The sequence below is a fragment of the Grus americana genome, chromosome 1, assembly GCF_028858705.1.
Source record: "Grus americana isolate bGruAme1 chromosome 1, bGruAme1.mat, whole genome shotgun sequence".
NCBI lineage: Eukaryota > Metazoa > Chordata > Aves > Gruiformes > Gruidae > Grus > Grus americana.
In genome coordinates this window covers 71,261,075-71,285,611 of record NC_072852.1, presented here as the reverse complement: position 1 = coordinate 71,285,611, position 24,537 = coordinate 71,261,075, and the positions used below count along the sequence as shown (strand labels likewise).

General features: G+C 38.6%; 1 protein-coding gene across 11 annotated transcripts in view; it reads left to right on the top strand.

The window, feature by feature from the left end:
* The window catches only part of EPS8 (epidermal growth factor receptor pathway substrate 8), a 139,986-nt gene extending 117,249 nt beyond the window's left edge, over positions 1–22,737 (top strand). For 9 of the 11 annotated variants that reach the window (XM_054840450.1, XM_054840469.1, XM_054840432.1 and 6 more), the window contains 6 exons: positions 3,715–3,826; positions 4,735–4,878; positions 12,530–12,767; positions 16,300–16,480; positions 16,929–17,058; positions 21,715–22,737. In XM_054840450.1, coding sequence (XP_054696425.1) covers positions 3,715–3,826; positions 4,735–4,878; positions 12,530–12,767; positions 16,300–16,480; positions 16,929–17,058; positions 21,715–21,828 — 919 coding nt within the window. In that variant the 3' untranslated portion in view covers positions 21,829–22,737. The remainder of the gene's footprint in view (positions 1–3,714; positions 3,827–4,734; positions 4,879–12,529; positions 12,768–16,299; positions 16,481–16,928; positions 17,059–21,714) is intronic. The other 2 variants (XM_054840508.1, XM_054840517.1) reach the window with 1 other exon arrangement.
* Positions 22,738–24,537: the final 1,800 nt, after the last annotated feature.

The following is a 24,537-nucleotide window of genomic DNA, read 5'->3' as shown; positions in this document are numbered from 1 at the left end:
CCGACTTATTGCTATTGGGGTGGCGGTGTTTGTAATTACCTCTGGTTGTGTCTGGAGCAGATCATTATTTCTATGAGGAAGCGATTCTGGTTAGCAGTGGGTTTTCTGCTTTTGCTTCTCTAAGGCACATTGAGACTCTTTTAGTATCATTTCTATGAAACTACTCTGTTTGTGTATGCTGATAAATTGATTCTTTTATCAAAAATGAAATAGCGGTATTCCAAACTGATTGAGAACACAGAATCCTTCTATTTGCGTTTAAATTTTATTTCTGGTTCGTTTCGTGTTTTTAAAAATACTCTTCGCTCTTTTCAGAACTACAGAGAATGACAAGTCTGCTCTGAGATTCATCTGTCCTTGTTTTGTGAATGATTGTTTGATTTGTTTAGCCACTCACTTAGTGCTCCGTAGTCTCCTGCTTTTTATTTTCTGGGCTGGTGCATAAATATCCACTTTCAGAATAGTAACTCCTTGTTTCTTCCATTCTCTTTCAAATGTTTCAAAAAATGCTCCAAAATGTTTGCATAGCAACTGGTGTCTTTTCGCACATCTTCTTTCATCCCCTTCATTTTATCCTAAATCCGAATAGATTGAGGAGGCCAAGACACCAAGGATCGCTGCATTTGGCCTTGTCTGTGGGGAGAATTTATACCAGCACAAGCTGTGAAAATCAATCGGTAAAGCAGTGCTGGAATTGCTCCCCCATACCAAACTGTATTCCATATACACCATATGAACCGTATTTTGGCTTATGTGCCATGGAAGATGTTTATGCTAAGTTTTGGGGATCAGATTGCTGGTTAGAACAGGATTTATATAACTCTTTCGATGAAAACCTTTGCATAATCCCTAGTTTTGGCCTATGTGTTAAAAGATCCGGTTGTTAATCTGCATGCAAACAAATTCCCGTGTGGTGTGCAGGCTGAAGACTCAATTCTTTTCCTGAACTTTGGATTTATTCTTCATAACAACAACAGCAGTAGTAATCATATCTCAATCATTTTCTCAAACTTGGTTACTTTTTGGGTTCTTGTCTTAGGACCAGTCAGCTTGAAATCTAGGTGATCTGTACTCTAAATTCCTTTCTCTCTTATCTGTAACGTGATAAGACCTGTTTTGTCCTTTCAGAGTAAGAGTATTCCATGCAAATATTGTTGCCTCCATTTCAGGTTTAGAGAATGAGTCTTACACTGATATCATCAATAGTTCAGTGCAGTATCTGGCTGCAGCTGAAAGTTATCCAAGCCTCCTTTGTGGCGGGTAAAGAGTGTTTCTAAGAAGCAGTTTCATGTAAGGTGAAATTAGTCTTTTGAAAGATATGAAATGAGACATGCTGCAGTGGTGCCCGTTTCTCACCACTGATTGTAGGAGGGAGTCTAGATGGCGGGTACTGATGCAAACATCCACAGTGTGCCCCTGTCTTCCAGTCTGTTCAACACGACACAAACTTCCATTTGTTAATTGGCTCTTGAGACATATAATTCGTGCCTGGTAAGAGCTCATTATTGGGGGGAAGCTGTTAATATGTATTACCCCAAGTAACTTCCATTTAAAGATAAATTTTAAGGCATCTGTGAAGAAGCAGGTGGAGGAGTGGGTTTGAGGAAGTGGGTGAGAAATGCAAGCTGACCCTTTCAGAATTCTTTGCTGGTCCTTGTTCAAAGCTTGCATTCCTAATGAGCAGTCCAAAGGCTGTGACCAAGCCACCCACTACCTTCTGAGGGACAGGTAGGTCACACCTCGTCCAGGGAAATTTTAATTACAGGGAACTTCAGTGAGCCTTATTCCAACATGCCAGGTCCTCCAGTAAGGTGTGTGTTCCTTGGGTGATGTAAACTCTCAGGATCTTAAACTTTCAGTGTGACATTATGTATATTGGGGACTGACTCTGATGCTGAAAGAGTACTGAATAGTTTTTCAGCAAGTTGTGTGGTGTTTCAAAGTAGTAGTGTAGTGCTGTGTACTACAATGCTGTATAATTTGGTTTTGTGCTGTCATTTGAAAAAAACTTGAAAGTGTGTGCAATCCACTAGGCTCTTGAGCAGCATGCACTGGAGAGCAGAGGGCTGCAGTTACAGTATATCTGATAGGCAATAAGAAAACACAGTGGAGGATGGATGGAGGGGAAGTGTTGAGAATATTTTTGCCTCGAGTAAACTCTTCGGCTCATTAAGGTGGTCTTGAAGAATTATGGTCTCTTCAGAAGCGTACAGCCATTGCCCAGCCCATGTTCTGGGCATGTTGATTTTGATTGCGACAGAGTGGAGTAAGACTGAAATGGAAGCATTTTTTAAAATTCTTCCTGAGTTATGTTTTTTTGAAAGGATCATGATAGGTAGGTGTGAACAAGGTAGGAAGATACAGTTAGTGAAATGAGTTTGGAAACGCAGCCTAAAAGTAAAAGTACCTTCAGAGGCACATTAGACATACCCCTGAGATAGTAAGAAAGGAGTTCAAAATTATGTGAATTTTGAGTGGGTGGCAGAATTTTAGCCTTATAACATCTTTTAGCCTTATAACAGCTATTTTGCAGGTTGGGGTTCATCCCATGTTTTTCACTCTCTCCTTAAACACTTTTAGTGTTTTGTCTTTCTTTCAAAATAATCTTTCAATCTAAATATGACTCTTCTTTTGTTCTGCTCTTCAAGTCAAGTGAGACAGTTCTCCACAGCCATGCAATAGCTAGGTAACTACTGGATTGCTCAGGCACATCTGGGACCCACGGTTATACAGCAGCAACATCAGCAACCGTTTGCATTCGTATCTCTGTGCTGTGATGTTGTATGCAGCATTTCAAGTCATTGATTGCTTCGTGTTTTCATTATCTCTTTGTTGGGATTTTTAACTGCACTACCTGGTATGGATTTAGTTTGTAGGGTGTAATTTGCAATAAGTGAATAACATTACTATTTCTTCTGGACCTGTTTTGAGGGGGATGGGGAGCTTCTCAACTTGAAGAGGTACTATGTCAAAGAAACTAGTAGCTTCTTACTCAAGGGCATTCTGAACAGGTCTTTCCTCATGGAACCAGAAACGCACAGAGTTAAACTGTGGTATGCCTTGTTCTGCAATGAACCCTGTTTGTAACTGCCAAGAAGTTATTTTTCATTTTTAATTGATATAGTAACTTGAGGTTGTTAGAGTTGATGGTATCTTATAGTTAATTAACAAAACTGATCTGCACCAGGTGAGCATTTTTTAGAGTTTAATTCCATTGGTGTTGATGGCAAAAATTTATTCATCTATTATGTATTTGAAACAATTTATGATGAACTCTAGAAATACAGTTGCATACAAAGCACAAGATATCAATTGTATACTAACTATAGTCATTTGTTTCTATGGCAAATGATTGTTTAATCTACTGTAGGAAAACAGACTAAATATAGTGTACATGTTTATTTTAAAACAATGGCACTTGCTAATCTAAGTTGTTATCGTACATCTTGCAAGCAGTGAGCCAACAAAGATTACCAGTTCTTGAGGTACCACCTCTTTCTTTTGTGGGTTTTTTTTTTTTCTTTTTTCTTTCTTTTTTTTTTTGGCACTTAAATCAGTGTGTTATGAATAGGTAGTTCTACAGCAGGATCATGTTATGGTTGTGGGGGGTGGTTTTGTTTAAATGTTTTGCAGGTTGTTGGAAGACAGCATTTTGTCTGTGTTTTTATTTGCTTGAAAGTCTCACTGAACAGCAGTCTGATCTTTGCTTTGCAGAAACTATGAAGCACACAGTAAAGCACAGACCAAGAAATATGCCAAATGCAAGTACGAATTTATGGCAAGAAACAACAGTGAGCTTTCTGTCATGAAAGAAGAGATCGTAGAGGTAATTATTTTTTTGGCAAAGACAAAACCCTAATTTCTGGTACAACTCAAAGCTGAGGGTCCCTTTCCTGTGGAGAGTGTGGCTGTCCTTGATAATTACTTCAATGTGTTTGATTTATCTCCCTTAATATGGAACGTTCAATTAATTTGTTTTGCACCACAGACAAGATAAATGGAGATTCGGCACTAACATGAATTGATGCTGTGGAGATCCATGCTAGAAGTATATTTGTGTGTTTCTTCCATCTTTGGTGTTGCTTTTAAAAGCCTCATTTGGTAGTACTTAAATAACAGGCTCTGGCAAATACAATCCAGGTATGCAGAGGGCATAGTAAAAGACAGTCCTTTGCTGGAAGAGTTGGTACCCTGAAAGCCAGACACATTTTAAGGGAGGGAGCAACAAAGAGAGAAAATGCTGTGTATGAGAATGCACGGCAGGTAGTCAGATTTCAGACTTCTCCTGGCCATCCTGCTCCAGTTCCCTTTTACTCTCAGGTGTGTACTGTCCAAATTTGTGCTCTCCTAGAACGATGCACTTTTCCTTGGGTTATTAGTAGTTACTTATTCCTTTTGTCAACAGCATATAGGTTGTAGAGATGCCAGCCTCTCTGGGCAAATATTTGATTTTCATTCCACTGTCTTGTCCAGCACATGTCTGAGTTTACAGAGGTAAATATTCCATATCCTTTCTTCAGAGCCATGTTTTGAAAAGTGCAGTACGACCATGTAGAATTAATGATGGCGACAATCAAGGAAGCCTACAGGGGTTTCTTAGGGACATCTGTGTAAGATCTGTTGGCAATCGCAGAACCTGGCAAAGTTATGTTTTTGTTTTGAAATGATGCAGTCTCAGTACTGGCAGGAGGAAAGTCAGAAAAAATATGTAATTAATTTACCAAATTATTTCAGATTCTGGATGACAGAAAGCAGTGGTGGAAGGTTCAGAATAAAAGTGGCAGCACAGGCTTTGTGCCAAACAACATTCTGGACCCTCTGAGGAATCAAGAAGGTGTTCTAGGATGGTCAGAGCCTGCGTATACCCGTACCATCCAGGTACCGTCTGCTCCTTGGGAGCAAAACTTTCTGTTGAAGTCTGCGTGTGTGTGTGTGGAGGAGGAAGAGATTCACAGCAAGGCTAAAATATCTGCAGGTTCCACTGATATGTCAAGAGATTTCTATTTCTTGTACAGGCTGAGGCTGATTTCTGTATTGTATAGACTCTAACATGAGTATGAAGTTGATAGAGAAACAGCACAATGTTTTCCTTTGAGGGTTGGGGTTTTTTTTCTGCTTATTTGCTTAGAGGTGGTAATTTCGATCCTAATGGCTGTGTATGCATTTATTTTAATTGCAAATGTCCTTTGTGGATTGATAGCTGTTGATGCCAAAGAAGGAGTTTGAATTATTTAAGGTAGGGTCATTTTTGTTTCTCCTAGGAGAGTGAATGCTAGCTTTTCCTTTTATTTTCTGTCTTTGTGTGTATCTATCTTAGTCTTGAATTTATTTAATTATTGTAATTTTGGAGCTATAAAAAATAGGCATCTTTGCTTTTGAATTCACAAAGCAGGTATTTTTCAATTACTGTGCCTGTGCATCAGTAGCACTCTATTCCCCTGACCTTATTTTGGATTTCTTTCTTTCATTTGTTTTGTGGTGTGGAATTAAGATTGTTGTTGTTTCTTTATATGTTGAACAGAATTAGAGGGTAAAATATTAAAAACAATTAAAATCTTACGTCAGTGCAATTGTCCACCTGAGTAAAGATATACAGGATAAAGTTGTAATGTGTGTTTTTAGACAACATTTAAGTGGGCCGGAGACTCATAAAATAAGAGGTTGTATTTTCTAAGACTTGTTTCTTCCCTTTTATATCTGATGATTTTGAAAGGTTAGGCAAACAAGTTTGGATTAAGCAGAAATTCCAGGCCTGCCTCTGAATCAGACTTTTTCAGTCCAAATGCAAACCAAACTTCTGTTGAAACTTGAAGTTAAATTTAATGTAATTTAATCTAATATTGATTCCTTATGCCTACACACTGCAGCTGATGACTAAAAACCAAGAAATGTCATAGTGTTGACTGTCTCTCCTGCAGATTCATCTAAAATTCCCAAAGGTGTCGCTGTGCTGGATTCTGTGTGCACGCTATCGTGAAAGCTGCAGCTTTTGCAGTATTTCCATTTTTGCCATGGATATGGAAAGTCCCTTGAGAAACAGGTCCTATGCTATTTCTGGCACAGTAAATGTGGTAGACCTGTCTTGAACTTGGTGGGCTTGAATCAGACCCTTTCTGAGTTTTTCCTATCCCTAATTGTTTGCCTATAAGGTATGAGCTCATTCTAAATTGATTATGGGTTTTGCCTGTCTGGGAAATGAAGCATGCATCCAGAATGCTTTTCAAATCGTGATTTAAACATCTGACTTTTTTTCCTTCGGGTGCATGTCATTTTGCGTGTTTGGAATTTGCCAAGAAATCCTGAGCAGACTGAGTACAGTTCTGAGTAGAGGTTCTTACTATTTGTAATGCGCTGCAGGTTTTGAAGTTTTCTGTTTGAAATAATGATGTGACATGGGAAATAATAAAATATTCATTTTCACAAAGCATTCTCCATGGACTTATGAAAATTAGGGTCAGAGAACAACATTTAAGATAATTTTGTTTCTTTACCTTCTGGCAGGTTGTTCTCTGCAGTCCATGGTTTGTTTTGTAGCTTTATCGTATTCAAACGTGAGCTTGAAATACTGTGAAATTATTTAGGACTGTAATTAATTACGCAGGATAAAAGGAGTCTTTACCAAGATATGCCAGTAGTGTTGTTCTTAACTTTATGGTGATTATCATAATTTTAGCACTCCTGAGTGTGCTCATTTGTCTCTTTCCTTGTGATAGATACATGGTTCATTTGGGATCTGGTTGCATAACCCTATTTATTTTCATAACAGCGCTATGAGACATTGCTGCTATTTCAGAGAGAAATGAGGCATTGACGGGATGACTGCTTGCCCAAGGTCAAACAGGAGAACTTGTGGGTAGAGCAGGAAATTGAAGCAGTTCCTATCAGTGCCTTTGCCAGACCCTGAACACGAGCAGGCTCAGTGCCTGGTGCTGTGCAGCTTTTGCTGGTCTCCTAAGTTGTCTTTGGTTTTCGAAAGACTGCTTTCAAAGTAGTCTGTCTGCTGCGGTGAGCACCCTGGTCGGCTTCGAGCCGCAGATAAGTGTTATGTACAAGGTTAGCATGTTTCTTTACGGACTAATGGCCTTCAGAGCACAGCTGACCAAAGGATGTTTCCAGATTATTAAGAAAGAATTAAGGATTCCATTGAAAGAGATAATTTTTTCATTCAGTTATTCTACAAAAGGACATCCTTTCTCTGAGAGATGGATGCCTTGTTATCACAATTATTCTCAGAGCTGCAAAGTTTATTTTACTCTCGCTCTGTTCCCTCTCCTAGCGACCTCTGAGTCCACACACTAGATTAGATCCTGATTTTTCTCCCAATTTCTTTCAGGATCCAGGTCCCAGATAATTACTTGAAAGCACTGAATTGTCTAAGATGACACTTGCAGGAACATCGTAATATCCTAGTTATTTCATCATCTTTGTGAGTCAGAGGCTGCAAGATTGTCTTTCTTCTGGTCAGTTGAATTAGTTCCAGGAAAGCCATATTTTTGCTTGTTTGGTACTTTTGTGCGCTTAGGAGACCATTTTGCTGATTGTTTATATTTTCCACAAATGTTAATTATTGATTATCAAAGTTTCCTGTGGTGCTGGTCATTTAGTCTGTTTTTTTATTGTCAGTCATCAGTGGTACTTCACCATCCCATTATATATGAACTTAAACAGTTTCCCAAGCACTCTGATTTCTTCTTTTGTACAAGTATTGCTGGCAAACCTAGAAAATAATTAATCATAATATTTTCTATTTACTGTGCATTTTATTAATGTATTAATGCTTTTGAATAAGAAATTTGAGGAACATAATTGAGATAGAGGTGTATATCTTGGTGGGTGATTAATTAATGTCATGACACCTTTTGTGAGATGAAACAGTTATATTATCAGTGATGAGTATGAAATTCTAAGATAGAGAGTGAATGTTAAGCCAAATGTAGACCTGTAGTCTTATAAAAAATCCACGACTGTCCACAGAAGTGTGACAGTATATCTAAGAGGCATGTTTATGTTATGTAAACACCAAGACAAAAGTCTCCATCTCACTTGAGACAAGTGTCTTTTACATTTCTTGGTGATCTACCATCAAAACCTTTCAAGTCTCTTTGTTTAGCACCTCACTTAAAATATCTCTGTGGGAAGTTGTTTCCCGTAAAGCACAGCACTTGTGCTCCAAGTTAGTGTCACAATGTCGTACTCATCTTTTGCCCACACGTATTTTTCCTGCAGATCATTAAGTCTTTGATAATGAAGAGATGCAGTTGCTAGGTGTTCATTTTGCAGTGGCCAAAGAGATGTCATAATTTTGACCAAGAGCCAGTATCTCTCTTACCTCATTTCATATCAATTGTTCTTTAAAGTTGCCATCAGACCAAGACTTTTTGATAGCTTAAAAAAAAAAAATTGTTTCCTGTCCAATTCAACATTGATCCAATCCCAAATTATGGGATACCACTTATTATATGAAAATGTACTGAATAGTTATAAAAAATGATTTGATAGGAATTAAAAGTCCCCAGTTTGCCCATAATTATTTTTATTTTTTAAGAAATGGGGAATAATCCTAGCTAATACCAATTTGAATAAGTAAATTCTGTCTAAATTTCTTCTTCTTCCATCCTAATGCACTTCTTGCTTTCTGGCAAGATTCTAGGAAGGTGGGTTTGTAAATCAAATGAAAACATAAATTCTTTACACCCTGCAAAGAGCTAGTTGGGTGACTTATAATGGGATCTTAATAGGCAGCTGTTTGTCTCTGCGGAATAGCTGAGCCCACCAAAGGAAACTCTGGCAAAAGACCTTGCTTGAAATTTACTCTTCCAGTCTTGGGTGCCTCAATGTCCCTCTTGGGTGTAGACAAGTAGTTGGTTCTCTCTTCTCTCATAAATTGAGTCTCAAGAAAACATCCAAACCACAATGCTGTTGACAAAACTGAGGCTGAATGCTCTGCAGCCCTCTTGGTGAATTTCTGTCACTGTGCAAACAGGAATATGGCGCTAAAATGTTTGGAAAGAGAGTAAATAGGAAGCTCTGTGTCTGTGTTAACTTAATGAGAGCATTTCCCAGCACTACAGCTAGTTATGGTTGTATTCAGTGCCTCTTTAACACCAAGTCTGTATTGCCATAGTTTGAATACACATATTCCCCGGTTTTGATGCCAAAATGTATTTGAAAATATGTTGTTCCCAGTTTTCTTACAATGATCAAGAATTAAGGTTGAGGCCATTAGCACTTTTGCTCAAACTTATTATTTTGCTTACGTGAAAAATAGATCAAATCGTACTGAATCTTGATTTTTGACTAGATGCAGCCTGTAGAGTGCTGAAAAAAGAGAGTGGTGGGACCTCTATTTTTTCCCTGTAAAAATATAGATTTTCTGGCAGAAAATAATAAAAAAAAAATCTAGTCCCAGTGTACTTTTCTGATACATCCAGTTTTTAATGTATGCATCATCACTGTTCCAAATAATTTAAAGGATTTGTTCCAATTTATATGAGTTGAGGATAGCAAGTTTATTCTGAAAAGAAAAAAATATGAGGAAGAATGAAAAAAACCCACCCAGAATTGTTCATTGTTCTGATGGCTGTCAGCAAATTAGTGAGTACATATCTGTCAGCAGCAACCTTTACCACATTTTCTAAGGTAGCCAACATTTCTTAAGCTAAAATAAATAAGTTCCTTTCTTAATACCTGCTGTGACTTAATTCTTGTTTTTCTACAGTTGCAAGTGTTCTCTACATTCACCTTATAATCTTCGATCCATTGTCAAGTTTTTGTTTGGGTTTTGTTTTTTATTAAACCTCTTTCTAAGTTTCTCTCTGGGTAGGTGCTTTGAAAAGAGCTCATTGCCTATACAGTGTCACATATGTATGTTTTGTAGCCAACACTCCATTCATTATTCAAAAGAAGAAACTGAGAATAATTCACTGCGTGAGTTGCTTAGCGAGTAAGAAGAGGTAATTATTAGCACTGATGTTCCTTTGTTTTAAATTGCTAATGTGCGTGAAATTTCAGGAGTCATGTGTGAGACAGTTACTTTTTACCTTTCTAACAATACTATTTGATGTGATTTACTCCATTTTCCTCACAGCAATTGCTGGGAGAGCTTTCAGAGGTAACAAAATTACTCTTCTGATATTGAATCTCAAAAATTACTCTTTTGGACTATGTAGTTACCAAATTCCGTAGTGCATGCTTGTTTTGTTTGTAGCGATGAATAGAAGTGATGGGATGAATGTGTGGATGTCCTCAAAAGATCTGGAGTTAAAAAAAGAAGTATTAAAAAAAGAAGTGTTAAATGTGATTAGAATGTATAATTGGCTTTTGGTCACTGTTCAACAAAATGTGAAGTGTATTTAAATGCGCTTTCATCTGTAAATTTAGAATTTGAGTGATGCTTCCAGTTTAATTTTTATTTTTACTCCAGCAACTCATTTTGATGAGGCTTGTGATTGCAGTACAACATGTTTTTGAAACGACATCAGTAGCATCTGTTGAGAGCTACGTGTAGTGTTTAGCTATCGCTTTTTCTGGATTATGATTGTGGTGATGTGCAGTTGATGCCTTGGTTTGTAATGAATCCTCTCTACCATAAAAAGAGCCCTGCTTTTTCCTTGCACGTTGTTTAAGAAGGTCAGGGCATACATCAGGGTACATTGTGGGGATAACAGTCTAGCAATTTGAATCTGTGAAGAAGATTAAAAAAAATCTAAGTATCATTAGAACATTTAAATGTCCATGAAACAAATTAATTACAAGATTTTGGATATACCATAGTACATCTATGTATCATAAATTATAGTATACTTACTATATACCTAGTAGGGCATTCTCTTTCCACCAAAGGACAGGTTTCTTAAATATACATTATTTTGCTTGTTCTCTTTTATATTATGCATTTCAATTTTCTTGCATTCAACATTTTGGAAAGCATTTGTTGTCTTAACACTGAAGTAGTAGAATACAGAGATCTTTTTTTAATCTCCCCACAATGCACTGCACAAGATGAACACAAAATTGAGATGAATGCCTTCGAACAACTAAATGCTAACGCAAAAAAATCCAAAAGGTTTAATGGGGTTTTAAAAATTTATTCTAAGACTATATGTTTGCTTCAGTAGCTGACTACTACAATTTAAGTGAAAAATTATCCAAGGGAAACAGAAGACTTTTTTCCTAAGCTTAATTGACTGGCCCCAGAAGCTGATGGGATAAATTTTCTGCTGTTGTAACTCAGCGTAGCTGAGCTGTAATCATCCCTGTTTACGTTCTCTACAAAATGTCTTGTCCATCAGTTAGGCTTACTGGGTTGGAGATTCCTGTATAAGGGCGGTTGCTGACATTTAATGAAAGTTTGATTGTTGCCAGGGCAGCGATGTGCTGCTCAGATTCTAACATATATGACTCCTACAAATATTTCCCTGCTTGATCTGCCATAAACCTTCTGCCTCCAAGGAAATAGGGAAAGGTGTTTCAGGAAGGAGCAATGAATCTGGGGAAGGTACTCATCTATTTTCATACCAAAGTAAGCAGACTTCTCATAACTAAGAAATGAGGTGTCCCTATTGAGCAAACAAACTTTAATATTAAACTTTCAAGCTGTGTTAGTCCAAAACTGTGGAGAGGGAGCACTGTTAAAACAGTGAGATGTGGCGTTTGAACTGTTTGAAAGAAAAGGGTAGCACAGGTTGCTTATGAGCTTCTGGGCTTGTCTGTCATTGGAATTGCTTTGGGGAAATGTATGCCTCTCCCTGTAACGAGTGCCATTCTAAAGGCAAAGAATGAGACAAGAAATTATTCCTCGAAATTGTTCTTGAGACACTTGTTGGTTATTAGCAGCAAGAAAATTTGCATGTTGTTAGAACACTGCATAAAAGAGGGGAAAAAAAACCAAACCCAACAGGCCTATTCCAAGAATTGTGGAGTTTGTATTTTGGGTTTTTTATAATTGAATTGTTGCATTTAGGTGACATGTAGTGATCATGCAAATAGTTGAAATGGCACAACTGAATGGGTAGGAGGAGCAGGAACCTCTCAAATGGTGTCTGCTGTTCAAGAAACAATGTGTTATCACAACCTCAGTGACATTTTTGAGTTAAAACATTAGTCAGGCTTAGGTGTGGCTGGATATGTTTGGTTTTAACTATGTTTTACATAACATCTCTAAAATATACATTTTTATACTGATGAACTCCAACAATTTAAAAATTTTGGAGGCTGTTCAAAAGTGCCAGGTAATAGAAGTTTGGAATTTTAAAATAATTTCATTAATAGAAATCATCTGTTTGGAAGAAAGAAATGTGCTTCAGATTAATTTCAGATTAAGTCCAACAGAGGAGGAAACTAATGCCAAACATTGATGCGAAATTGAGTTTTGACAAATTTTGGAACTATATCTGGCAAGTAAGATGTCTTTGTGCAATAAATGAAGTCCGTCGGTGCAAAGCATCCCAGCCTTTTCTGCAGAAACCTGAGTTTGTCTGATGGCTGGTCCAAGATTTGCTGTCAAACCGAGTCTCTCTGCATTTTTCAGAAACAAAGGACGGACTATGTTGCGAAACAACCTGATCCAGTTCCTGCTACTCCTTCGCCGCCTCCAACACCCGCTCCTGTCCCCGTGGCCGTCCCCCTCCCTCCTACCACACCAGCACCTATACCCGTTCCCATGCCCAAAGCGCCAGCAACCATCAGCCGCCAAAGCAGCACCTCTAGTGACAGCGGTGGTAGTGTTGCACGAGACACCCAGAGGCAGAAGCAAGTTCCTGTGGATCGTAAGTTTGTCTAAGAAGCAAGAAAAAAAAAAAGTATTTCTCCCATTCCTGTGTGTTTTGCTTAATCCTTAAATTCCTTAAAACCTTGTGTTTCAGATAAATGTTTAAGAAATGTTTAGCTTTAACCCTAAGTTTAAAATACACATTTTCTGTGTATGTGTGTTCTGACCCTCACTAATCACAATGATAAGGAGGGACAATACACTTCTGCACTTATCCTAATCCTAAGTCTTCTCCTTTTATGCCTGTCTGGGATCTTCAGTCAGTGGTTTTCTATACAGTAAATGCCCATGCTGGTATTCTGGCTAATGTATATTTTCCACCTGAATTCATTGCAGCATTACAATCTAAATTGCTTTTAAAATCAGTTAGTCTGGTTTTACACTTCTAACCATGGTCATCCGTATTTCTAGGGCATTTGCACCATTCTGAAACATGTATCCAACGCTTGCAAGAAGACTTACACGTCTGGCTGATGCATAGGAACCATGTTGTATTAGTGTTGTACAAAACTCGTCTTATAATCAGGTCCCCTTAGCAACAGCAACTCAGGCCACTGAGCAAACCTTTGTGTCCTTGTCTTAGGAGGATGTGAGAACTTAGTGCATAGCCCTTTAGCTGGAAAAACATGGTAACCTGCATCCAGCGGTGTGTGGCAGTCATGAAAAGTTCTGATTAAGGCCACCTTGTAAGCCTAACTGATGCTGAGGCTCCTACTCTGTATCGACTGAAAAGCAAGTTAGGATAGGAGAACTTATTTAGTCAATAATTTCTGTCCTAAATGCACTTGAAGCAATGCGGTTGCTTGGCATAAAAATAACTGAAACTTGTAGGCAAGCATTTGCTATAGCTTTTAAAGTAATAGCTGTTAAAATAATGAGCTTTTTGCAGTTCAAGAGTTGACAGCTTTCCCATCCTCTGCCTCCCTGCCTTATCAGAAAAATCCCACTTCCACCTGAGGTAAAAACTGGCACCAAGCTTAATCCTTTCTGCAGAAGGGCTTCCTTTCCCCGCTGTCCCCGGTGGAAGGGAAGCATGCCTGCTTGGGTAACCACACTCAGCCGGTGGAGCCTCCTTTGATATTGCCTGGTGGGAGACAAGCTCTCGCCTAAGCTCGGAACTCAGGGAGGCTCTGGGACCTTTTTAATATTTTCACATAACAGACTGGCTGGCTGGAAATTATAAATGGAGAGCAGCCTGGTAGGAGCAACAGGCTTCGCTGCCATTTCCCAAAGAAGCAGTAGGGCCAGCTTCTGCCTTTGCCCTATTTTGGGCAGTTTGTTACTTAAATAAAAACAGAAACCCCAGCAGTTACAAAAGATGTGGAAAGTTAGGGGGAATTTCACACACGCGCGTACACAAAAATGATCATTTTATTTCCATGTAAGAAAGACTTTGCATGCTGTAGCACGTGTTTCTTGAGTCCACGGTGGCCTGCTCTATCCATTACAGATGGAAAACGTGAAGACCATGCTGGCTTCAGGTGCAGGGTGTGGGGTGTGAAGGATTGCTGTAGACCAGGTGGTTACAAGACATCTCTTGCCCTCTCAGCCTCCACCGAGGCCCTGGGCCACGCATGAGAGCTCCTGTGCCCTCCCGGGAGCTGTGGCTCGAGCCCAGTTCACAGGCTTTCAGGTACCTCACAGTCCTCGCAGAATAGCTGCCTCTGCAAGGTAATGGGCAACCCTGCCCAAGTACCCACCTGGACCCTGTGGAGAACACGCGATGTCGACCCTGCTTCACTCCGAGGATATCGTGTTTATTTATGATAATATATCTAACAACAGTCAGAACCTGTTATCTAACAGCTAAATATTTATCTTTTGATATAGTCTTGGTCTAGATAAAACGTAAGTCTTTCAAAATCTGTGTAAATAGAAGGAAGATAGCATTTCTCTCTCTTCTCCTGTTTGGGAAAATAACTGGTGCATGCTTCGATAACATTGCCTAAAGGCTTTGCTGGTATATCCCATCTTAGACCTTCACATATCACTGAGCACATGTCATTTTGGCTTCTGATTCACACTCTGGGGGAAAAATACCCAACACAATAGGGCCTGAATGCCTCAAATATTTTACTGGAGATATTTTGTCCACTTTTAACCTGGGGCTATTTTGTAAAAGAAAAAAGAAAATGACTAAACCAAAGATTTACTTTTTTTGTTGTGGTGATTAAAAAACCCATAATCCTAAAAGCCTATGTAAAGTTTGTTTTTATTTGTCTAGCTGGCTAGAGATGTTGATCCTTGGAGAGGTTTTGGGAGAAGATAAAAGGAAAGTAGAGAAAGAAACATTTTTGCTATCTCATTTTTTTTGTATTGAAGTAGTGTCATTTTCCTCTGTTGCTAGCAGTGTAATGGGAGAAAAGGAATAGCTTTTGCCATCTGAGTGCATCAGAGAAGGTGCTATAGTTACTGCTTGTGTATCAAGGTGAGAAAGTTGAACAAAGATGACTAAAAATACCTTGGCAAGGAAATCCTGAGAATTTTTGAGAGCACTTAAAGTTGTGTGTCAATGTATTTTTATTGTAATTCCAGAGTTACTACATGGAGAGTTTAACTGTGCTAAATCAGTATCTTCTCTGTACCCAAAGAGATATTTACACCCTTTTGGAATTGTACTGATTTTTGTGAAATTATCCATAGAACATTTTATATGCATTTTAAACAATTTTCAGTGTCATTATAATTGATTTTGTTGAAATGCATGAAAAGTGTTTCAGTCTGTTGCCTGCTAATGACCAGCAACTGAACTACATGCTTCAGACAAATGAGTTCTCTGGGATAGCAAATTTGTACAGTTTCGTTATTAAAAAAAAAAAAAAAGAAGAAGAAAAAGTCTTGCCCAATTCCTATGTCTCTGGTGAGAGCAACTTTTTTTTTTTCTTCTCCTTTCAATGCAAAGTGTGACATTCTTTCAGCTAACCAGTCACTCCAGGCTTGGTGTGAATTCAAATTTCTTAAAACTCCTTCAAAAATGTGATTACTAATAATAGCTTATTAGATGTAAGGTGATGTGTGTCAGCAGCAGTGAAATATTTTTGCCTACATTGATTGGTACTAAAAAGTTGAGCTTTCAGTTAAAAAAGGTTTGTGGAAAGTGCTGCCTTTCCACAGTGTAAACTATCTTATATTCTTCCTCATCTGTTTTGTTTTCTTTTTTAAACCTCATAATTCTATTTGAAGAAACACAGACTATGGCAATTGAATAAAACTCTGTGCACATTTTCTTCTGCAGTTTGGGTGCTGTCAGTCTGATCTACGCTTCTGTGCAGCATCAAGCTCTTCTCATTCTAGGATCCCAGCTGAATTTTTGGCTTTTTTTTTTTTGCTTTTGCTTTGTTTTGCAAAGAGAGGATTGGGAATATTGAAATCATCCCTGGGGAAAGGAGAATAAGAATTCAGTCAGATCTAATGAATGAATCTTTAAAGAAAAAAAAAAAAGTTTAAGATTTAAAGTAGAGTGTAAGAAATTACCTGGCTTTGATAAAGCAACCTTGAGAATAACTCCTGTGGGGCAACTCTCTCTCTAGGCAGGAAATCGCAGATGGAGGAGGTGCAGGATGAACTTGTTCACCGGCTCACCATCGGCCGGAGCGCTGCCCAGAGGAAGTTCCATGTGCCACGACCAAACATCCCGGTAGTTAACATCACTTATGACTCTTCCCCTGAAGATGTGAAAGCGTGGTTGCAGTCCAAAGGATTCAACCCTGTGTAAGTTTCAGGGCAAATGTAAGCAAACTTCTTAAAGTTATTTTCCTAATGATGAAATTAGGATGTGGCCTGCCCACTTTTTAAAAAAGCAGCCTTCTGAAAATCAAGACACGTCAGCTGCACCCTTGGAAAAAATAATTTGTTTTTACATATATATACACATATTTATGTATATAAGTGTCTATAATATACATATCATTATATGTCAATGTGGTTATAGATCTATAAAGATATAGATATATATGTAGGGGAAGAAAATTGTATATATATTGGCCTGCAACAAAAGGTACTTGTTATAACAGATACTGAATTGACTTCAAGAGTCCTGTTGCATAAAGTTGTGTCTTGATTTAGTAGCCCTACAGTGTGGGGTGAAGACAACCTACTTCCCTCCCTTGGCTAGTGTATTTTTGCTTATTTCTTTTTTTTTCCCTTGCTGTGACCCCAGGACTGTCAACAGCCTTGGCGTGCTGACGGGTGCTCAGCTTTTCTCCCTCAATAAAGAGGAACTGAGGACTGTTTGCCCAGAAGGGTCTAGAGTCTACAGCCAAATTACGGTACAGAAATCTGCCTTGGAGGTATGTATAACCCTTCTTACTAACCTAATGCTGGGTCACCACTTTTGAACCTATAGAAGTAAATAGCTCTTCCTGTGAGGCCGCTGGTTTTGCCTCAGTCCCCATCATGTCGATAAGCATTATTTGTACCTTTATTATTTGGTATTAATCCATTGAAACAGCATCTGTCAAAACACCAGGAGGGATCTCTCCTCACGTCTAAAGGGGTCCACAACACGTTAGAAAAACTACATGGTAGTACTCAAGTTTAAGACATTGTGTGCTGTAATCAGGTTACAAGAAGACAAAATGAGCTAAGAAGGGCTTTGGGGAAAACAATAGGAGAGAGTAAAATGCCCTTTTTCTTGCTTCCTGCTCTGCCTGTTACTTGGACAAACAGGTACTCCTGGTACTTTTGGTGGTGATGAGTTAGTTTTGCTTTATCTTTGTAGAGGAGATTTGATTTATTAGGTGTGAGAAAGTGGTAGAGTGAGCTCACTGTTAAATCTTGAGGCCTTTCAGGTCATGCTGAGGCATCTGTATTGGTGGGTCCCTAAGTGGGGCAAAACACATTTGACACTGTGCTAGCAGAATTACTGAGCTAAGGATAAAAGGATTGTATCTCTGTATTCATTGCTCTGTGGCACTTTGCTTTAATTACTGTAGTGTTGTTCCTTAAACACCTTAAAAGCTCGTATACAGAGTTGTGCTAGGGAGAACGCTTACCGATTTTAAACCAGAAGTGCAGGTGCATCTGCTTCTTTTTTTAAAGCTTGCTGTGGCAAGTGGAGAAATGGACTCGATACTCTCTAGATGTGAGACTCACCCAAACGAGAAGCTATATTCTTCACATCCTGTTTAAAAGAAAATCTTGAAGAAGTTTAAAATGCGTTTCTATCCCCTCATGAAGCTGGGACTGTCGTGCTTAAATGATTTTAAGCTTTAACTACCAGGCATATTTTTAAAGGCAAGTTTATGATGACGCATATTTTACAATTTACCTGATCAGTGTGGATCAGAGAGCATTGCCTTCTAACATTGATAAGATTACTTTATTCCCTTCTTCAAGCCCTGTTTTCCTGTGAGAGGAAGGGAGAAATATTTCACTTTTAGTCTTAGGACATATATGTCACTACAGTCCAGAGCAATCCATCATTTCCTGGTGAAGATGTATGTGTATTCTTCAACTTTTCTGGAATGTCAGCAATCTTATTTCAGTTTCCTAAGGCTTCTGTGTACTGAGTTGTGGTGGAAGTTAGTCTGAAAAGCAGAGATGCACTGGATTGTAGAATTCTGTCCTTTTTTTCCTCTGTGCTGTTATTCTGCTTACCTGAGGTCTTGCTCTGCAGGAAACTGAGCAGTCAAAACTCGTCTAGTAAATGCTCTACAAGTTCATAAACAAGTACTGAGATTTTAACAAGGTCATTGGATTTTGTTAGTGAAAAGGTAGTTGAAACATTTATTTGTGCCTTGGTTATTTGAGGTATAACTGATGAATTTCAGAATTCATGCAATTCCTGCTTGCTTTAGCCTGTTATTTGCCAAATTACCCAAAACATTAAGTCACATCTTCCTTTCTGTCCCTATAACACTTGTGGTTGCAGGGTTTAGGAAGGCTGTCCTTGGTTAAGACAAGCTATGGGAATGAGTATCACAGCCAAAATGTCTACATATGACCTAGCAAAGATGAGCTCGTGTGTTCCAAACAGGGCTATGTTCTTACTGCTCAAACTAGAAATGCTTCTAATAACAGAAGCATTTAAGCACACACATGCTTCTCACCAGCATCAAGCCTATTTTACAATTGAATGTTTTATATAAGCAATGACTGGGTTATGGGTTTGACAATCATAATTGTACTACATTATTAATCAATGACAAATTTTCATTAAGTTCTCTGGCATCCTTTATGTAGTACTTGCGGTGTCATAGCACAGTAAATGACTTGGGTCTTAAGTACAAATAGCAATAATAGCAGAGACAGAGCGAACCCACACGCTCTCTAGGGTTACAGAACTCCATGCCTCATCTTTATTTGTTATTTCTACTCAGGATCTTCCACAAGTGTTTCTGGATTCATACCATTTCTGCAAGCCAGTGAAAGGCTTACCTCTCAGATTTGGGGCTGCATTCCCAAATACGGGCAACCAGATCTTCACCTGTATGCAGCTACAATTTTCCTTTCAGTGTTCCTCCACCTCAGGCAGAGGAATTCAGTACTTTGTAATTGGAATTCCAATTGTTGGAATTTAGTAGTTTTACCCTTATGAAGAAAAAAAAAAGAATATGTGCCATAATTTCAATTGTTTTACTTTATTTTACTGGTAACTCCATTCAGCCCTGAATCACACCAGAGTTTAAAACATCCACGGAAGCAAGACTCTTTGTGGTCCCCATATAAACAGACTGCAAGTGTGGGGAAGGTGTTTAGGGTTTAACAGCTTTCTGGGCCTGGCCAAACAAAAGCAGAAAGATAAGACTGTATGAGACCAGCATGTCAGACAGCAGAGAGCTGGCCATAGCCAGGGCCAAACACCTCCTTTCTGCCAGAGGAAATGGTGGTGGCAAGCAGCAGTGTCTCAGGAGGAGGCAGGACACACCGCACTCTTGGTACTGATTAGAGTATTACCTCCCGGGAGCTGTTTTTCTGGGGTTGCTCCAGAGAGCTGAAGTTCACCTTGTATACCAAGTGCAGTGTATTATAGCAACTTGGCTGGTCATCTATATGGATTTACTCTCTCATTGCAAAGTGAAAATATTAATAGTCTCCATGATTATGAGGTTTTATGTGTCCATTTCCTTAACTTTTGTTGAGCATTTCAAGCTCTGGTGTTGAAAAGTGCTACAGATGATAAGCTTAGAGACATGGTATCTTGAATACAACCTTTGTTGCTTATATAAAGAAACATTTAAGGTCCACATTCTCATTGTCTTCCTACTCCATCAATGGGAAGCGTGGGCACACATCCCTCTGAAACTGAACATTGTTTCTATCTATGTATCAAATTGACTGGAAGAATAGCTTATATTCTCTGACACCTCAGTGAAAGGAATGGCCCAGGCACAGAAATGAGATTGAACAGTGGAGCTTACTGATTCCTCATGATCTGGTTAGAAGCTAAGCTGGGTAAATCACTAAGGCCAAGGCCTAGCAGTCTGTTCCAAAAATTGTATTCCCAAGAACAGCCCTAGGCTCCTGAGTAGGATGTGCATGTTGTGCTGTGCCACATGATGTATTGCAGCTGGTTTAGCTCAGCAGCGTTTCAAGCTCGTCAGTCATGTTGTTATTGATGTTATCAGGAAGGTAAACTTTTTCACCCGTGGCTGCTCAGTCATTTTCACAAAAATATTTGCACATGACCTCTGATAAAGCATGTTGTCACATATCTGTTGATGTTTTTTGTGCATGACTTAGTAATGGGTGACTGCCACACTTTCTCTGTATCTGAAACCAAGTAGGCAAGGACAAGATGAATTAAGACAAATAAAAGTGCTCCCTCACCTTCAGGAAGTCAATTATAAGCCCCCTGCTTTGCCCTTCCATTCTGGGAGGAGAGACCAATGGTAATTTACCTGGCAGAAGCATCCTAGCCTTCTTCCCTGTGGACACATAACCTGTCTGCCAGGTAGTGGCATCAGATAAAGCATTCTAATGGATATAATGGGATAAATCTAAATTAAATTTTATGTAGTGGGATAAATTTTCAGAGTTCAGAATCAATTGAAGGATTTTTTTCCCCTTAACAGTCCTGAAATTTGTTTGACAAATTTCAAAACCAGCTTCTGCTTACTTTTTCAGAGGCTATTTTGGAAGATAGTTTTGAAGCTTGGAAAGTCACGTCATAGCCAAATAACACAGTAGCAGCTATGGTTCTCGCTTTATAATCCTCTAGTCTCATTCAAAGTCATGCACATTTTGGAAAGTTCTGCTCTAGTGGGTACATGTCCTGGCCTTGCTAATAACTTCATTTACGTTGTTGAAGCAATCTATTTGCAGCTAGATCAGCAGACCTGTTTTTCACCCTGAGAGGTGAAACAAGGCCTTGTCCTCACAATACTACACTGTTGCTAATGCAGTAATATGATTCAATTCTTATTACTGTGTTCTATGTTTGAAGCCTGTGTCTCTGAAAAGCAAATACACGATGGTGTATTGTGTAATGTGGGATACTAAGATTAAGTATCTCGATCCTTATTTAGGTCTTGGCTATGCAAATGCACGTGCCTGTGTGAATTTTGTGTTTACACAAATCTAAACCCATCAGGGGCTTATGTGCTTCAATTTCTAAATATGATTGCCATGACATCTAAGTACTCAAGGGTGGAATCCTATCTAACTTGCTGGGCTTTAACCCTGCTTTTACTGAGGCCGTATGTCACACCATAAATATCCAACACTTCCAGGGGTTTGCGTGAGGATTAAAGATGCTCAGCAGTGCTAAAAGTCAAGCTGACATTTTTAATAGTCTGCAGGTTCTTTTCTGGTTCACATTTAAGGATAGTGTAAATCCTTTCCCATTCCAAATGTTATTTAACCAGATTCTTAGTGCATTTTTAGTTCTGGAGCTGCAAGGTGAGTGTAACTTCTTCAAACACCTATCTTAATAAAATGCTGGCAGAGGATCTTCATCATGTGTCAAAACAACGAGTAAACTCTCTTTTTTTACTTGTTTATAGGCTAACAGCGGTAGTTCAGAACTGCAAGAAATTATGAGAAGACGACAAGAAAAAATCAGTGCAGCTGCCACAGATTCAGGTGTGGAGTCCTTTGACGAAGGAAGCAGCCACTAAAATGCCTTTCCTCTTTTCTTTAATTCCATTGTCCATAGCATTATACCATCCAGCTTTGCTTTAGGAAGCAGTGCAGGGGAATGTCTTATAATATAGTATACGTAACTAGCCACCATAAAGAAAATGTACAGTAGTCTCCACAGAAGTACCTGCTGCTGGCTTCTCATCATTAAAAATTAACAGATGAGAAATTCAATGGAGGTTCCTGACAGGTGAAAATATTGGCACACGATTCATTTGCACCTGAAGATGAGTCTTGGCTTTATGGAATTAACCATTCCATGACAGATAAAGTGTAACACGTCTTTATGAATCATCCAAGGGAAGCTGAGCCAGCAATAAAAAAGCATTTGAAACCTTCAGTAATAATAGGATTCTGAATCCCTTCTCTTGCTGTAGTTTGCAATTATGTCTTTTTGGCTCAGTCTTTATTGTCATGTATTCGGCCGCAGGATGCGTAGTTAAGTTGTTGATGCCAGCAGAGAGGAAATGTTTAGAGAACGACCGGCAGCCCAACATAGACTGAATCTCTCTTGCATCACTCCCAAGATGTTTTATTACTAATGATGCTGTTTATAGCAAAATAATACTCTGTACATTGATTTTATCAGTACTTTACTCGTGATGAACTATAATATTGCACAAGAAGGCACAACTAGAAAATAGTAACACAACTCGGCTCAAAGAAGTGATCAGATCTGCTGTAGGCAGCCATGAAACAACTCGCAGTACATTTTTTTTAATATACTTGCATTTTTTTGTTTGTAACTTAACTCATCGAAAGAACAGTGTATAATCTAGACTTCTTTGTGTGTTGATCCCAGATGTCAGTTTTTCCTTATGTAAAAAGCTATTGTTCCTTTATAAATGTAATCTTTTGGAAAAGTGGATTCCTGGAGGCAAAAGGGGGAGAAAAGGAAACATCCCTTCCAGCAAATATTATTTTTGAAGGTGCAATGATTTTTGTCACAAAAAATGTTCTGTTATTTCACATGGTCGTGTGATTTTATATATAATATATGTATTATATATAATATATAACATCACTTAATTTAGACAAATTTAATCGTCTAGTTTGATTAAGTGTCATAGTGCCTTTTTCACATGAATCAGCTTAAAGTCTGCAATAAACGGTATTTCTTGTCTGTTAAATAGTTGTATCTTTGTGGCTACAAAGATGGTATTGAAATAAGAAAGCATTCTTAATTTTTGCCGTTAGTTTGCTCTTCCTCTGTGTACAAGGGAAAGAAGAATGCTATTCATTTTTCATAAAAGACAAATTTAAAATCTTAATAAAGGTGTTTAGTGCCATTTATTGTCAATGTCCTTACAAATGCTTCTTCTGTGTGTTCGTTATATGTCTATGTATACTTTTACATTTAATATATATTCTTTATGCCTATAAAAAGGTATGTAGGTCCTACACCTGTAATTTAAATATAGTCTTACACAGGAATGGGCCAAGAAGTGATGAATCCCAAACTGAAGACTCCAACTGCCACAGCAGTCACTAAGAAATGGATTCTCGCCTTACCCAGTGAAAGAAACGATGATTCTTGATTGCTTTCTCACTATAGGAAATATTTGAACCAGCATACCCACATGATAACTGCATCCATTCAACCTATATACATACCTTTATGGAGGAAAATTGTCTCACTACCTCTCCTATCATTAAAGGTCAAGCCCAATCCTCCAAAGGCTTGATGTATTCTCTGTTTCACATTTAAAATTTCCTCTTCCCTACTCTCTCTAGTAAGTGTCCATACCTGCCCTGAAAAGTGTTCACTCGACAGCAAAGTCCCGTACACTGGGCGGTGAGTGACTAAGAAAATGAAGTCTGAAGCTACTGTTACATAGATGCTTCGTTACTTGTAAGTACAGGATTAGGAAATTTTTAAAAAGGTCTTTGAAACTCGTATTTAAAAATTAGAGTCACTGTATTTTCCCATGGGAAGTATGTCTGATTCCATGAAAGACACTGTGGTGGTTACCTGCACCTTTCTTCCCTTGTTAATTACCAAAATATGAAGCCAGTGTTCATATTCTCTGCAAGTTTATTCCAGCCTTCAGCAGACTGTGTGTGTTTGCCCAAAAGGAGGCATCAGTTCTGAGACTCTTCAGGCTTTGTGGAGTTTGGCACGCAGAGGTCTTGGAGGAAGCACCCGTGTTTTTCATCTCTGAGAGAGAAGAGGTGGCTTCACAACTGGGTTTTTGAAGCTGGGTTTCTGTGTAGCTGCTAAGTTACGTAGAAAGAGCCAGATGAGTTTGAATGTGGTCAGTGTGCTCAGAGGCATCTTTGGAGACACTTGGGAGGAAAACAGGAAACCCCTTCCATATACTTAAGGGATAAACAGAATAATCTGGGGATTTGGGGTTGGTTGGTTTGTTTCTGTGGTTTTTTCATTGCTTTTAAATTAACTGCTGTTGATTCAACAACACGGTACAACATGAATTGTATTTTATGCTTTAACTTTGCTGAACTAGACTTTATGATTTTTGAGTTAGTCTGTGAAATCTGAGTAGCATTAAGGCAGATATTTCCCGTTTTGCTGGAATTTCCTTGATGGTTCAAGGCACTGCAGGGAGCTTCACCCCTCTGCTGCACAGTTTTTGAATTTTCAGCTTGTTGACAGTTATGAGAAATCAAAAGGAGAGCTCATCTGGTGCTCACCAAATGAAAAATGAAATATTGTCTTCAAAATTTTC